Raw genomic sequence first — 15,264 nt, forward strand, 5'->3', positions numbered from 1 at the left:
CTGGAAGCCAGGACTCCTGGGTTCTCTCCCTGGCTCTGGGAGGGAAGTGGGGGCTGGTGGTTAGAGCAGTGGGAACTGGGAGCCAGGACTCCTGGGTTCTCTCCCCAGCTCTGGGAGGGGAGTGGGGGCTGGTGGGTCAGAGCAGGGGGGGCTGGGAGCCAGGACTCCTGGGTTCTCTCCCCAGCTCTGGGAGGGGAGTGGGGGCTGGTGGTTAGAGCAGTGGGGGCTGGGAGCCAGGACTCCTGGGTTCTATCCCCAGCTCTGGGAGAGGTGTGGGGTTTAGTGGTTAGAGCGGGGATGCGATATATCCCACCTAGGGACTATTCTTAGTCTCGTCTGGCTTTGAACTTTACCAGGCAGCACGTTCCTCAGGTTAATTATCCTCTGCCCCAAATCATTTCTTCATGTCACTCTGAGGTGTGTTGCCACTGAACTTCGTGGAGCGCTAGGCTCTTCATTGCTGAGAGTTACTGCCCAGGAAGAGGCTTTGTTTACTTTAAGAGGCCAAGGCAGAGCTGTGCTGACCCTTGAATCATTTCTCCTTAGATGAGCAATAAAATTATCCTGATGTGTTGCCAAGACATTTCCCTGGACCGGATTTTTGAGGGTTACGTGGTATCCAGCAGACAGTCGCTCCATGACTGTATCTCGTGCATGAACTCCTGGAAGGATTGTTACCTGTACGCAGCTCAGATGCACAACAGGTGGGCAGCGGGAAGATGTAAGGGAAATACCGCAGCTGGTGAAAGGGCCCAGATTAGCTATGCCTCTGGATGTCCCCCGAGTGGGGACAACCTGGGCATTGGCAGGAAGATCTTCCCCCTCCCCACTGCAGCGCTGCTGTCAGACCTCTCTGTGTGACCTGTTCAGTTCTTGGTACCTTGCCCAGGCTGCCAAAAGGTGGCCAGAGACATGCAGCCCACTAGGGACAAACTGAAACCCGCTCGGTGGCTGGGAGATGAGGATGAGTGGAACCAGTGAGCCATGTCCCAGTCCCCAGCCCCTTCTGTCTGACTCCAGCCTCCCTCCCCTAGTTCTCCTGAGTGGCAGAAACCAGAATCTATCATTATGATTAGGGATGTCGGGTTTAAGTGGGCGCCTGGTCCTTGACAATTAAATCTAAGTGTTACTTGTCGGCTTCAGATTCAGATTTGTCGAGCTGGATCAATATTTTATAAGACAAAGACGTTAATGCACAAGCCAGGCAAATACAGCTGAGTGGGGATTAGGCACTCAAGCTTTGCTCTCGGGGTCTGTGATCTCCTGGGTAGGATAATCCCCCTGGGTTTTCCTACAGCCCTGTCTGTGGGAAGAGATTCTGGGGCATCTCAAAGCGCTTCCATTCTTTCCTGGGTGCTCTTGAGAGGGTCTGCAGGCTTGATGTGCCCTTTGGGGGTGGATTCTCACCTCTAGTCCAGCCCCCTGCTTGAAGCAGGACCAATCCCCAAGTAAATCCTCAACTTGCCCCCTCAAGGGCTGAACTCACCACCCTGGGTTTAGCAGGCCAATGCTCAAACTGTTGAACTATCTCCCCGCCCCCTTTGCAAAATCCTGCCCTGGGATTCGCGTGCCAGACCCCAGAGCCTGAGGTCTGTGAGCGAGGAAACTCTTGGGTGCACAGGTGCCAACTTTCTCTGGCGCTGGTGGGTGCCTGCGCCCCCTGCCCCTTTCCCCACCCCTGGCCCCGGCCCAACTCAATCCTTTCCCTGCCCCTATTCCAACCCCATCCCTAAAGTCCCTGCCCTAACTCTGCCCCCTTCCTGCCGCTATTGGATCCCTTCCCCAAATCCCCACCCCAGCCCTGCCTCTTCCCCCAGCGCTCTGCGTTCCCCCTCCTCCCTCCCTGCCCCACGAATCGGCTGTTTTGCGGTGCAAATGCTGGGAGGGAGGGGGGAGAAGCAGGACGCAGCAGTGCGCTTGCAGAGGAGGTGGAGGTAAGCTGGAGCAGAGGGCGTGGGGCGGGGAACTGCCGGTGAGTGCTAAGCACCCACCAATTTTTTTCTGTGGGTGCTCCAGCCCCGGAGCACCCACGGAGTTGGTGCCTATGCTTGGGTGACATTCCTATCCCTTGTGCCAGCCTTCCTATCCCTTGTGCCTATCCCTTGTGCCAGGCCAGGCATGGCCCTGCCTTCTGGCCCCAGAATGCAGCTCTGCCTTTTCTGCAGTGCCCCGGGCTGCTGCCTCTGAGAAGCAAGGGAGCTAACGTGCCCGCCTGCGTCTGACGAAGTGGGTATTCACCCACGAAAGCTCACGCTCCAAAACCTCTGTTAGTCTATAAGGTGCCACAGGATTCTCTGCTGCTTTCACAGATCCAGACTAACACGGCTACCCCTCTGATACGTGCCCGCCTAGGAGAATCTACTCCCCATCTTGGTGGCTTCCTCCGAGGCAGCCACTGGGCACGACAAACCTTTTCTCCTTCCACACTTCTAACAGGCTTTCCGGGAAAGGCTGGGTCCTGGACCAGACCAGCATCTTTGCCCAAGTGGACGCCTTCGTTCAGCGCTGCAAAGACCTCCTGGAGGTACGTGGCCATGGCACGTGATTCCCTCCTTGCGGTGACAGGACTAGGGCCGTGGCCTGGCATTGCCGTGTGGGATGAGAGTCTCACGGCAGCATTGGCACCCTGGCATCGTTGTGAGAGGAGGCTGCATCTTAGCCTGACAATTACTGGTGTTCCATTTACTTGGAGCCAGTGGCTGCTCTCAGGTGCAGCAGGACAAATCCATCTGTTTCCATGACAGAGAAGTTTGGCGCTCAGTGTTTCATACAGTGCCTGAGACAAGTAGCAGGTGCCGTGTAGTGATTGCTCTGGCATCAAGCACTCCCCACACCGAAAGCATAAGAGCGTTCAGCGTGACGGGATGTGGGGAGCTGCGCGGGAGGTAGCAGCCCTGTGTCACAGTGGAGAGGCCCACCCAGGAGGTAGCCAGCCTCGGGTCGTGGTGGGAACGCAGCCTTCTGCGTCAGCTGGGGTTTGCAGAGTGTCTGATCCTCCCTGCTGCTCCAGGTAGATTTCATGACAGTGCCCCATTCTGGTGGTGATGCATGGAGAACTATGGCAGACGCTCCTTCCCCACAGCACATGCAACATCAGCACATCGTGCTGTGCTGCGCTGCATGCGGCCTGGGCGCCCGCCTGTTTCTGCAGACCCAGGCTGCCCCACATCAGCTGTATGCTTGTCTACACTTCAAACTCTGCGGCGGTGCTTCAGTGAAAATGCTACCTATGCTGTTGGGAAGGGTTCTCCGGTCGGCACAGGCACTCCCCCTCACTGAGAGGCGGTAGCTAGCTTGAAGGGAGACTTCTGTCTACACTGGGGTTAGGTCGGTCTAATTCCAGTGCTCAGCAGTGTGGATTTTTCACACCTCTGAGTGTCCTATTGACCTAATTTCCTAGTGTCGACTTTACCTGTGACTTTACGTGGGTGTGGCAGTTGGGCCAAGTAATCCACTATGTGTCTCATAGAGCCAATTAAATTGTTGCATGCAAATTAGCTGTAAAGTAAGGGGTGGTGGTTGAATCATAGACTCGTAGGACTGGAAGGGATCTGGAGAGGTCCTCTAGTCCAGTCCCCTGCACTCAAGGTGGGACCACACAATAGCTCCATCTTCTCTGGCAGATGTTTGGTTGATACCACGGACTCTGGGCATGGCAGATACATGCCTTGCTTTGCACGGGTGTCATTTGTAAAGTCAAAATAGCTGGGACCTTAAAAATTGGGTGGGAAAAGTTGGCAAAACCCAGTGATGATTGAACCTGGTGATATTCTGAACAGAAGGAGCTCCCAAGCAGGCTTGTAGGTGTTTTCCCCCCTCCTCACTGACTCAACAGACATTCAGGGCTCCAGAGTGACTCACAAAAGGGTGATAACCCTGGAGTCTTCATATATAGCTAACGATAATAACATCAGGGTGGGTGGCTGCCCTGCCAAGATGGGGTGGGGTTGGACTACATCTCCCAGCAGCCACTCGGTGCTCCCACAGCGTGGAAATGTGTCCAGCTGGTCAATGGGGGTGAGGGTGGGATTCATGCCAAGCAATGGGAAGGCAAACCCGATAACGCTGCGGTGCACTTCCCAACAGGTTTGCGACTGCCAGCAGCACTTTGCCCGGTGGGAGGATGGGAAGCAGACCCCACTGCCCTGTTTCTTTGGGCACCGAGGTCCCCAGATGACCCGGAACCTGCTGGAGATAGAGGAGACATTTCAGAAGCACCTGCACACTCTGCGGAACATGAAGGGTGGGATCCTGGACGTGAAGAACACATTCTGGCACGAGGATTTTAACCGGTGAGAGGGGGCCCTCGTCTCGCAGGGCCCAGGTGCAGAGTCTTCCCCCTCTGACAGCTCTCGCAGCGGGCATGGGGGTCAGTCCGGTGTATGCCCTTCCTCTGCCGAGACTGCATGGGTCAGGCCTGAGCTACGAGCATTGGCAGGGACCTGAGCTGGCAGAGACGGATTGGCCCCATTTCCTACCCCCGTGGCCAGCAGTGGAAGAGCGGGGCCGTGCGGTGTTTCAAGGGCCCTCCCTCCGAATTGTCGGGTAGAGCGGGCAGGAGGTATAGATGGACCCACTGTCACAGAGCAAGGGATGGTGAATGAGTGGCCAGGTAGCCGACTCCTGGGTGGGGGAGAGACTGTGAGTGGGAGGCATGCTGGAAAGACCAGAGATGCGGCCTGTTGAGGCGGGGGTGTTGTCCCCGCAAGGTGGTGGTGAATTTGTGTCCTCTGTTTGCTGTTTCTCTTCTCGCTGCGAATCCCTGCTGCCCTGACATGCTAGGTTCCGCTCTGGTGTCAAAGACCTGGAGGTGATGACCCAAAACCTGATCACCTCGGCCTTCGAGACGGTGCGGGACGTGGAGCATGGCGTGGAGATCCAGGACATCTTCCACCACCTCTCCGCACGAGAGGTACGGGGCCGGTGTCAGGACAGCGGGGTGGGACCCTGGCGGAGCACTGTGTCCCGAAGACAAGGAACCTTTCCAGACACAGAGGGCAGACTCTTAGGCAGCTGTTGACCGGCTAGCTGGGAAGTTTGGAAGCTCCTGGAATGGGGGAGATTGGGGTGTCCGTGGGGAACAGCCTCTGGACCAGGTGGTTCTGAGTGGGGTCAGTTCTCAGACGTGGCAGCCAGAGGGTGCCGGCTGTGGGAGGGCCGCTCCCAGACTGGTTAGCTGGGGAGTACGGGGGTACTGACAGGCTATGTCAACGAGTGCATCTGGCGGAGGAAGTGGGGGGACCAACCCTTGGATGGGGAGTGGGTTGCTGCATTGCGTGGGCTTTGGCCCAGTGCCTCACATCCCTCTGGGGCTCCGCTGGCCTCTTCCCTCCCCCAGGCCATCAAGCGCACCTTCGACAAGAAAGCTGTGGACGTCTACATGCTGTTCAACCGAGAGCTCTCCCTGGTCAACAGGGAGCTGAGCAAGAAGCTGCCATTCCTGCCGCCACACATGTGCCATTATTCGGGCCTGGCGCACTGGCTGCGGGCTCTGCGCCGGCGCATTGACAGACCCCTAAAAGTGAGTATCCCACGGCCATGGCAAGACCCCTGTTCCAGCGTCTGTCTCACCCTGTCTCATGCCCCCATCACACCCCAAGCACACCCAGTCACCCAAAGCACACCCGAAGCACACCCTTCACACCCCAATCATACCCCGTCACACTCCAGCCACACCCTGTCATGGCAGAATTACACCCCAATCTCACCCCTTCACACCCCAATCACACCCCTACACACTCCCCTGCCTTCACACAGCACCGACCCAGATGGATGGTTCATCTTGCCTGACATCCCTGCTTCCGATTGGGGTCAAGCCCTACTGCTTCCAAGTGTAACATGCCATCCCGTTCCAGGCCAGGCTTGGGGGACTGTATGTATGTCTGAAGCCTCCTGACGCTCAGCTGGGGACCCGCTTCCTCCCTGTATCTTGAAGGCTTGGAATTTCTGCCCAAGCCCTTGTCATGGCAGATGTTGTTTTTATTCATCGAACTACCTCATCTGTTTTTGACTATTTGCCTCAATAACATTCTCTGACAGCGAGTTCCTTTGACAGGTTTAATTATACCTTGTGTAACAACAGAACAGCATTTCCAGCATCAGTCACAAACCCTCCAGTACGCGCAGGCTTGAGATGCCAAATCTGGGTGTGAAAATCACCTTTGCCTCTCTTATCTGTCCAGTGCATTGCTCGGCCTTGTGGGACTCACCTCTCCTCTGTCTGGCAGCCACCTAGTGGCTCATGTTTCTCTGCGCAGCATGAGGCGTTAGTCAGACAGTCGTGGGCTGCGTCAGCCCCGGAACATAGCTCTTGTTGGAACGCAGGAGCTGATTGCAGAAGCACCTCCTGCTCCTAGCTCTCATCTTGAAGGACCTCAGAGCGCTTTACGATCGCTTAACACGCTGTGGAAAGGCAGCTTCCCTTGGAGTGGAGCTTGGCAGGAGTTTGCCAGCCACCCGCCAGGGTTGCCCAGGGGTCGCTAACCCAGCACTGAAACGGAGCTGCCTCTGGTGTGGGACACAGCTGCTGTTTAACAGTGTTGCTGCTCAGCGGCTTAAAACAGAACACAAGGAGAAGCCCGTGGCCAGCTGAAGGAGTCACCCAAGTTGGCCAGGACACCACTTTTCCACCCAGTGCCCTCTGCATATTCCCGCTTTTGAGCTGGGTTCTGCACAGCGTTGGGACTCCCCACGAGTGGAGCCGGCTGGGGCATCCCAACTGGGGCTGTAGTTATATAGGGGGTCATGCAGCCTTCACCTTCCTCAGTTTCTTCTGTTACCCCTTGAGAGCCCAGGGATGGAGAGGGGGCGGGCTGAAAGAGGGAGCATGCCGGGAGGCTCGAAGCAGCCTGGTCACTCAGCCTTGCCACTCGCTTGTCAGTGGCTCTAACGTTGTTGGCAGGACCGTGCGCCTCCATGCGCGCCCGCATTGGTTTCTTTATCGCGCTGAACGTCCAGTGAGCATTTGACCTTCGGATTTCACTTGTTCGCCGAGCAGTCAGCTGATGCCCTAGCCGTGTTTGGGGAGTGCAGGGCTGGGACAGCAAGGGGCTGTGAGTGGGGACGGAGGGGCATCGGCAGAGGTAGGTGTGTGCGTCTGTGTGTGTGTTGCGACAGCCAGGGCAGGTAGGGGGACTGTGTGTCAGGAGTGAAGGACAGCAGCAGAGCTGAGTGGGTTTCAGGGCTGGAATAGCAGGGGGAGGAGTCAGGATCGAAGTGCAGCACCTGCCCCCCATTTACCCGCTTCCCAGCTAATGTCCTGGGTCCCTCCCCAGTGGAAGTCAAACCACTGGCTGGGGTTCTCCGTCTGCCTTGCAGTGTCTCTCCAATGCCCACTTCTTGCCCCACATTGGGACCGGGGAGGAGAGCTTTCAGGCCTATCAGCTGCTCGTCCAGGCCATGGACGAGATTGAGAGGAAGACCTTCCAGGAGTGGACGCAGACCCTGGACAAAGACAGCCTGAAGCGCCTGGACACCCCCCTCCTGATCCCCAGTGCCGAGAAGAGTGGCATGTTGGACATTAACTTTGACAAGTAAGCGGGACCGGACAGGGCAGGCTTGGCTGCGGCAGGCTGGCGCTGGCTGGGATAGGCCTTTCACGACAGCTGGCCTGCCTGTGCTTCCTTCTGCAGGGACTTGCTGAAATTATTTGTGGAAATCCATTACTGGGAGCGGCTGCTCTTTGAGACCCCCCATTACGTGGTGGAAGTTTACGACAGGAAGGAGGATCTGCGCAACCTCCGGGAGAACCTGCTCCTGGTTGCCCGGGACTATAACAGGTTTGCCATCCCTGCCCTTCCGCTGCCGGTCGGATCCCTCTCGGCTTTCCTGGGCGGGGCCTGACCCTGGATGGCATTGGCGCTTGGGAGTGGGACACAGACCCTGGCGCCTGCCTGTTCTAGGCACCAGTGAGCAGGACCCCGCTGATTTCAGCTTTCACTCAAATCCCTGTTGGGTTACTCAGGATAAAAGGGTGAGGGAAGCAGAGTCATTCTGGATACAGGAGCGAGGCAGTGACCTCAGGGTGAAGGTTAGTGGGCGGTTCACCACACTCTGGCTACCCCTGCCTCAGCGGGGCCCCTCGCCCCTCTGTCTGGCCAGCCCTCTCGTCCCCACAGCTCCAGCCAGCCCCCCACTCTGTTCACAATTTTGCTGGTTTTGGTGAGAACTGGGAAACCAGAGAAGCCTTATTTCCAGAGGTGGGCAGACCACATCTGGTCCTCAAGACCCTCCTGCCTAGCCCCTGAGCTCCTGGCCCGGGAGGCTCGCCCCCCAGCCCCTCCCCTGCTGGCGAAAGGCTCTGGGCGGCGGGGTGGCAAGCTCTTGCCGGGCAGCACAGCTGCAGAGCCGCTCCCTGACCCGGTGCTCTGTGCTGTACGGTGGCAGGGCTGGCTCCAGCCGGGTGGCTGCCTGACCCAGTGCTCTGTGCTGCACGGTGGCGTGGTCGGCTGCAGCCGGGCGGCGCGGCTGCCTAACCTGGCGCTCTGTGCTGCGCAATGGTGGGATTGGCTCCAGCCGGGGGCTGCCTGACCGGTGCACTGTGCTGTGCGGTGGTGGGGCTGGCTCCAGGTGGAAGACGTGACTGCCTGACCTGGTGCTCTGCGCTTTACGGTGGTGGGATTGGCTCCAACCAGGTGGCATGGCTGCCTGACCCGGTGCTCTGGGCAGCGCGGCTGTAGTGCCGCCAGCCACCGGAGCTCCAGACAGTTCGGTAAGGGGGCAAGGAGTGGGGGGGGAGGGTTGGATAGAGGGCAGGAGAGTTCGGAGTGGTGGGGGGCAGGGGTGTGGAAAGGGGGCAGGGCAGTCAGATGGCAGGAAATGGGGGTTGAATGGGGGCAGGGGTTCCAGGGGGCAGTCAGGAAGGAAGGGGGGGTTGGATGGGGCAGCGGGGGGGCAGTCAGGGGCAGGGGTTCTGGGAGTGGTCAGGGAGAAGTGGTAGGATGGGGCAGGGATCTCAGGGGGGCAGTCAGGAATGAGAGGAGGGGTTGGATGGGGCGCTGGGGGGCAGTTAGGGGCGTCGGGACAAGGAGGGATGAGTTGGGACAGGAGTCCCAGGGGGCAGTCAGGAATGAGAGAAGGGATTGGATGGGGCGGTGGGGGGCAGTCAGGGGCAGGGGTTCTGGGAGTGGTGAGGGAGAAGGGGTGGTTGGATGGGACAGGGGTCCCCAGGGGCCAGTCAGGAATGAGAGGAGGGGTTGGATGGGGCAACGGGGGGCAGTTAGGGGCAGGAGTTCCAGGGACTTCAGGGGATAGGGAGGGATGGATGGGACACGAGTCCCAGGGGGGCTGTTGGGGTGAGAAGCAGGGGGGGTCGGATGGGGCAGGGGCCGGGCACGGCTTCCCCTAACCTGCCCTCCATACAATTTTGGACACCCTATGTGGCCCTCAGGCCTCTGCTCTAGTCTCTATTTCAGCAGTGGCTGAAAGTCACCCCCATGCAATGCCCATTTGGTGGTCCCCGTGTAAATGAGTTGTAGGGGGATGGGATCTGAATCCGGTTCTTAGCAGAACAGATGTCCCCATCACCCCCCCCCCCGGATAATTGACGCTAATTGGCCTCCTGTGTTGGCAGCCAGAACTCCCACTCCCTGCTGGAGAAGAGCCGAGGCCCATCGGTTGGGGGAATGTGTGTGTTTTGGGAGGAGGTTGCGTGGGGGACGCGCCGTGAGTCAGACTTCACCGCTACCGGTCTGGTACCCCCATCCGTTGGTAGGGAATGAGGGAGCTGCCTCATGACTAAACTGTCGGGGGGTAGGGGTAGGGTTTCAATTTGCTTTGCTCCAGTATTTTTAAAAGTGTGACGTGGGGGTGTTTCTCTGCGGAGAAAGTGTTTCTTGAAACAGGTTCGTTTTGGCAAGTGTATTTTTAACATGACCAAAGAGGGAGTGTTGTGTCAGGCTGACTCGGGGCACGCAGCCGGCTTGGAACAGATGTGCCTGGGTGATCCACTGGGATGGTGGTAGGGGAATTCCTCCTCTCCCCCCCAAACCATCCTGGTCAGACTGGGGTCTGGTCTCAGCCTGGCCCGATCTGACTTTCCGATCGCCTCCGCAACCGGGCCGGCTGCATTTTTGAGCTTGTTAACTTCCTGGCCTGACCCTGGTGACTGAGGAGAGCGACGGCCCCGTTGGAACCTCCTTTCAGCAGACCTGTAACAATACTAATCCCCCAGCGCTTTTCACCAGTGCTTTCCAAAGGGGGGCAGTCCTGTTTTACAGATGGGGAAACAGAGGCCCGGGGAGGGTGTGATGGAGTAGGGGCTGTCTGTGTGGGGAACGGGAAGGAGTAGGGACTGTCTGCGTGGGGAACGGGAAAGCAGGGGATGTCTGTAGGTGAGGGACAGGTAGTCAGGTTGTAATCCGAACCCGTCAGGGGGGAGGGGAGAGCTCCTGGGCGGAGGAGAAGGGAAAAAAGGATTCGGCCAGCGGGAGAAAAGGCAGGACAGTTTGGGTTTGGGCTGTGTGGGGCGGAATTCAGGGTATCCTAGCTGGGATCCAAGCACCCTGAACCCCAGAAGGACTCAGTGGAGGGGTCCTGACCTGTGCCTGCAAGCTCTGCTGTAACCCTGTGTTCCTGTTGTCCCAATAAACCTTCTGTTTTACTGGCTGGATAAAAGTCACTGTGGGTCCAGGAAGAGGGGTGCAGGGCCGGACTCCCCCAGACTCCGTGACAACTTGGTGGCAGCGGTCGGGAGATACTGCACCCGTGGACGGCGCTTCCTGCAGTAAGTGACTGGGGAGCAGTAAAACGAAGGGGTGGTTTAACCCCTGGGAAGTGTGTGCCCAGGTTGAGAAGGACTTTGCAGTAACAGGGTCCCCCGGGATTGCAGCGAGCGGTCCCAGGGGCGGAGGAGTCTGCAGCTCGACCCTGGCAGAGAGGTGGTGACCTCAAGAAGGGCTGGTGCACTAGGGTCCCCGGAAACCGTGGGAGCGGCGAGCACCCCGACCTGTGAGTGGCCAGCAGGAAGATGTACGCCAAGCGGCGCGCAAGTGTGACCTGCTGGAGCTGTGCAAGCAGAGGGGGCTGCGCACAGGGAGCTGACCAAGGACCAGCTGATTGCCAGCTGGAGAGGAGAGACCACTTGATGAACGAGTCCCCTGTCTCTGAGGGAAGCAGACTAGGCAGCATGCAGCGCAGTCACCAGTGTCTGTCCCCCCTGGGAGCAGTGGTCAGCCGGCGGATGAGGGCTTCCCGAGACCCTCCCCTTCCTAGGCCTAGAGGAAGGGCGGGGAGAGCCCAGCGAATACCGAGGGCACCGTGACCCCCCGGCAGCAGGGATCCTGGCAGCGAAGCTCACCCCCCAGCAGGGGATCCTCCCGGCGACGCTCGACATCTGTGGAGCATGCCGTGGCTGGGAAGAGGAAGGAAGTTGAGACGGGAGGAGCTCGAGTTAAAGAGGCAAGAGCTGGAGGAGAAGGTGGAAAACAGCGAAACATGAGAGGAACGGTAAACATGAGGAGAACCAGCATCAGAGGAGGAGAAGGAGAACCGTACAGTAAACATGAGGAGAACCAGCGCCAGCATGAGCTGGAGGAGAAGGAGAAACAGCGTAAACATGAGCTGGAGCTGGCCCGGCTGAGGAGCGTGAGGCCCCGGCTGCGGTGAGTGAGGGGGGACCCAAGCCTACAACGAACTTTGATAAGCGCTTGCTGCCCGGCCGGCGAAAGGAGGGGGGAGGACATAGATACCTTCCTGACGGCCTTTGAGAATGCCTGCGAGCTGCACACCTTAGGGGTTGCGCTCCCTGCAGACAGGATCGCAGTTCTCACCCCCTTTACTGGAACTCCACGGCCGTGGAGGTGTACAGCCGACTGAAAGGGGCGGAGGCGGGGGACTACGAACTGTTCAAACAGGCCCTGCTCCGCGAGTTTGGGCTGACTCCTGAGACGTACCGGAGAGGTTCAGGTTCCGGAGTCAGCGTAAAACCCGTGAGATCACATACCTACAACTGGTCAACCGGCGCCAGGGGTATGCCCGCAACAGTGGACAGCTGGGGCCCAAACTAAAGAGGACTTGCTGGACCTATTCATGGACTGGAGCACCTGTATGAGCAGTGCCCGTCCGACCTGAGGCTGTGGTTGAGGGACCAGAAGCCGGGAGAACCCGCAGCACGCAGGCCAACTTGCCGACCAATTTGTGGACAGTCGGGCAGGGGATGGCAGGGAGGAGTCTCGAAGGAGCAGGCCTGCCTCAACGCAGAGAGAGAGTCATCATGGGACCTCCCAGCGGGGGCCTATGGAGGAGAACCCCCCAAAGGGGAACATCCAGTGTCAGGTCCCTCCGACCCAAACTCAAGGGGACCCACGCAGACATGGGCTGCTATCAATGTGGCCAACGAGGCCACATACGGGCCCAGTGCCCCAAAGCTCAGGGACAGACCAAGCAGACCCAACCCGCAGAGGGTGGACTGGGTAAAAACCCAATCGGAAGATGGGCTACATTCCCGGGAAAGGGGGCTGGCAACATACCACCTATGAAGGAGGGAGGAGGTCCCCAGGTCAGCTCCTCTGGGGGCTGGAAGCTCCAGCCTCGGGTTCTTAGTTTACCGGGTGGGCGCGGGGCTGCCCTCCGGAAAGAGTGCATTGTTTCCCTGGAGGTAGATGGGAGGGAGGTCACTGGGTACTGGGACACGGGTTGCAGAGGTGACGCTTGCCCGGCCCGAGGTGGTGGGCTCAGATCGGATGGTGCCCGACACCTACCTGACCCTGATGGGCATGGGCGGGACCCCATTCAAGGTGCCCGTGGCGAGAGTACATCTGAAGTGGGAGGCCAAGGAGGGCCCCAAGGACGTGGGGGTACACCCATATTTGCCACAGACGTGTTAATGGGAGGGGACCTTGAGGACTGGCCTAGTAGCGACTCAGAGTGCCCTGGTCGTGACTCGTAGTCAGAGTCGGCAAAGGGCACTGCACCCGACAACGGGAAGGTACTCGGGAACCCGAGGTGCAGGACCCTAACCTGGGAGAGCGGGAGCGCCCCAGGGGCACGGCTCAGAGAGGCTGCGCCTCAGACCCAGCCAGCAAGAGAGAGCTGGTCCCCCCCTGTCCCAGCTGCTGAGTTCCAGGCGGTTGCAGAAAGATCCCTCCTTGCGGAAGCCCAGGGACCAGGCTGACCTTTTAGTGCGGAACAGACCCTGAGGAGAGGTTGCAAGGAGAGGTTCCTGTGGGAGAAGGGGTTCCTGTACCGAGAATGGGCTCCCCCAGGGGGAGGTAGAGTCATGGGGGATCAGGAGGCAGCTGGTGGTTCCCCAGAAGTTTCGCCACAAGCTGCTGTACCTGGCCCATGACATCCCTCTCGCAGGAACACCAGGGAATCCGGCGCACCAGGCAGAGGCTGCTACAGAACTTTTACTGGCCTGGGTCTTTACCCAGGTCCGACAGTACTGCCAATCCTGTGACCCTGCCAGAGGGGTGGGGAAGGCCCGGGACAAGGGGGAAAGCAGCCCTTGAGGCCTTTACCCATCATAGAAGAACCTTTCCAGAAGGTGGCCATGGACATAGTGGGACCTCTCAGCAAGATGACCCGGTCAGGGAAAAAATACATCCTGTGGTGGTGGATTTTGCCACTCGCTACCCCGAGGCGGTGGCCTTGTCCTCTATTGAGCAGACACAGTGGCAGATGCGCTGCTGACAATTTTCAGCCGGGTGGGGTTCCCCAAGGAGGTCTTAACGGATCAGGGGTCCAACTTCATGTCGACCTGCTCCGGTCCTTATGGCAGAAATGTGGGGTGCAGCACAACTGGGCCTCAGCGTATCACCCCCAGTCCAACGGGCTGGTGGAAAGGTTCAACGGGACGCTGAAGATGATGCTAAAAACATTTTATGAACCAGCACCTCGCAGGATTGGGACAATACTTACCTCACCTGCTGTTCACGTACAGGGAGGTACCCCAGGAGTCTACCGGTTTTCGCCTTTCGAACTGTTGTATGGAAGGCGAGTAAGGGGGCCCCTGGACCTGATGAGAGATGAATGGGAGGGAAGGCCACTCCCGAGGAGAGTCAGTGGTGGAGTATGTCCTGACCTTCCGGGAAAGACTGGCCGAGCTCATGGGCCTGGCCAGGGAGAATCTGGCCCGAGCCCAGAGGAAGCAGAAGGTCTGGTATGACCACACAGCCCGGGCCCCCGGCCTTTGCCACCGGGATCAGGTGATGGTTCTCATCCCCGTGAGGAAAAACAAACTCCAGGCCGCCTGGGAAGGACCCTTCAAGGTAATCAAGCAACTGAATGAGGTAAACTATGTGGTGGAGCTGTCAAACCGGGCACATCACCGGCGGGTGTACCATGTGAACATGAATGAAACCATACTATGACAGGGGGGAATGTGGTGTTGGCCGTGTGTGGACACTGGGAGGCAGGAGATGACCCTTTGGTGGATCTATTCCTGGGACAAAGCTGGTTCCCCCCTGGAGGCGATTCCCCCTCTCTGATCAGCTGACCCTGGCCCAGCACGCTGAGATCAGAGGGGTGCTGCATCTGTACCGACAGCTGTTTTCCAACCAGCCTGGACGCACTAATTGGACTGTCCACAGGGTGGAGACCGGTCACACATCCCCTATAAGATGCTCCCCTTTCGGGTCACTGGTAAAACTGCCCAGGATCTGGAAAGAGAGGTCAGGGACATGCTGGCTTTGGGGGTGATCCAGCAGTCTTCCAGCCCTTGGGCCTCGCCAGTGGTGCTGGTCCCAAGAAGGATGGGTCAATCCGTTCTGTGTGGACTATCGAAAGCTCAATGCCATCACCGTATCTGATGCCTACCCCATGCCCAGGCCTGACGAGCTCCTAGACAAGCTGGGAGGTGTGCTCGGTACCTCACCACCATGGATCTTACCAAGGGCTACTGGCAAGTGCCGCTGGACGCAGATGCCAGGCTGAAATCGGCCTTTATCACCCTCTGGGGCTCTACGAGTTTCTGACCCTGCCCTTTGGCCTCAAGGGAGCGCCGGCCACCTTCCAGCGCCTGGTGGATCAGCTACTGAGGGGGATGGAGAGTTTTGCCGTGGCCTATATTGACGACATCTGCGTCTTCAGCCAGACCTGGGAGGACCATGTGTCCCAGGTTACAACAAGTCCTGGACCGAATCCGGGAGGCTGGGTTAACCGTAAAGGCTGAGAAGTGCAAGGTGGGGATGGCGGAAGTATCTTACCTGGGCCATCGGGTGGGGAGCGGCTGCCTGAAGCCGGAACCAGCCAAGGTGGAGGTGATCAGAGACTGGCCTGCTCCCCCAAACCAAGAAGCAGGTCCAGGCCTTTATTGGGATGGCGGGG

At 58.7% G+C, this 15,264-nt stretch overlaps 1 protein-coding gene across 1 annotated transcript in view; it reads left to right on the plus strand.

Annotated features, from left to right (window-relative positions):
- Positions 1-15,264, plus strand: part of DNAH2 (dynein axonemal heavy chain 2) — a 148,458-nt gene that overhangs the window by 23,555 nt on the left and 109,639 nt on the right. The window contains 7 exon segments of the mRNA XM_075071345.1: positions 547-704; positions 2,437-2,524; positions 4,087-4,292; positions 4,783-4,912; positions 5,339-5,521; positions 7,318-7,532; positions 7,632-7,778. Coding sequence (XP_074927446.1) covers positions 547-704; positions 2,437-2,524; positions 4,087-4,292; positions 4,783-4,912; positions 5,339-5,521; positions 7,318-7,532; positions 7,632-7,778 — 1,127 coding nt within the window.

The sequence above is a fragment of the Chelonoidis abingdonii genome, chromosome 11, assembly GCF_003597395.2.
Source record: "Chelonoidis abingdonii isolate Lonesome George chromosome 11, CheloAbing_2.0, whole genome shotgun sequence".
Lineage (NCBI taxonomy): Eukaryota > Metazoa > Chordata > Testudines > Testudinidae > Chelonoidis > Chelonoidis abingdonii.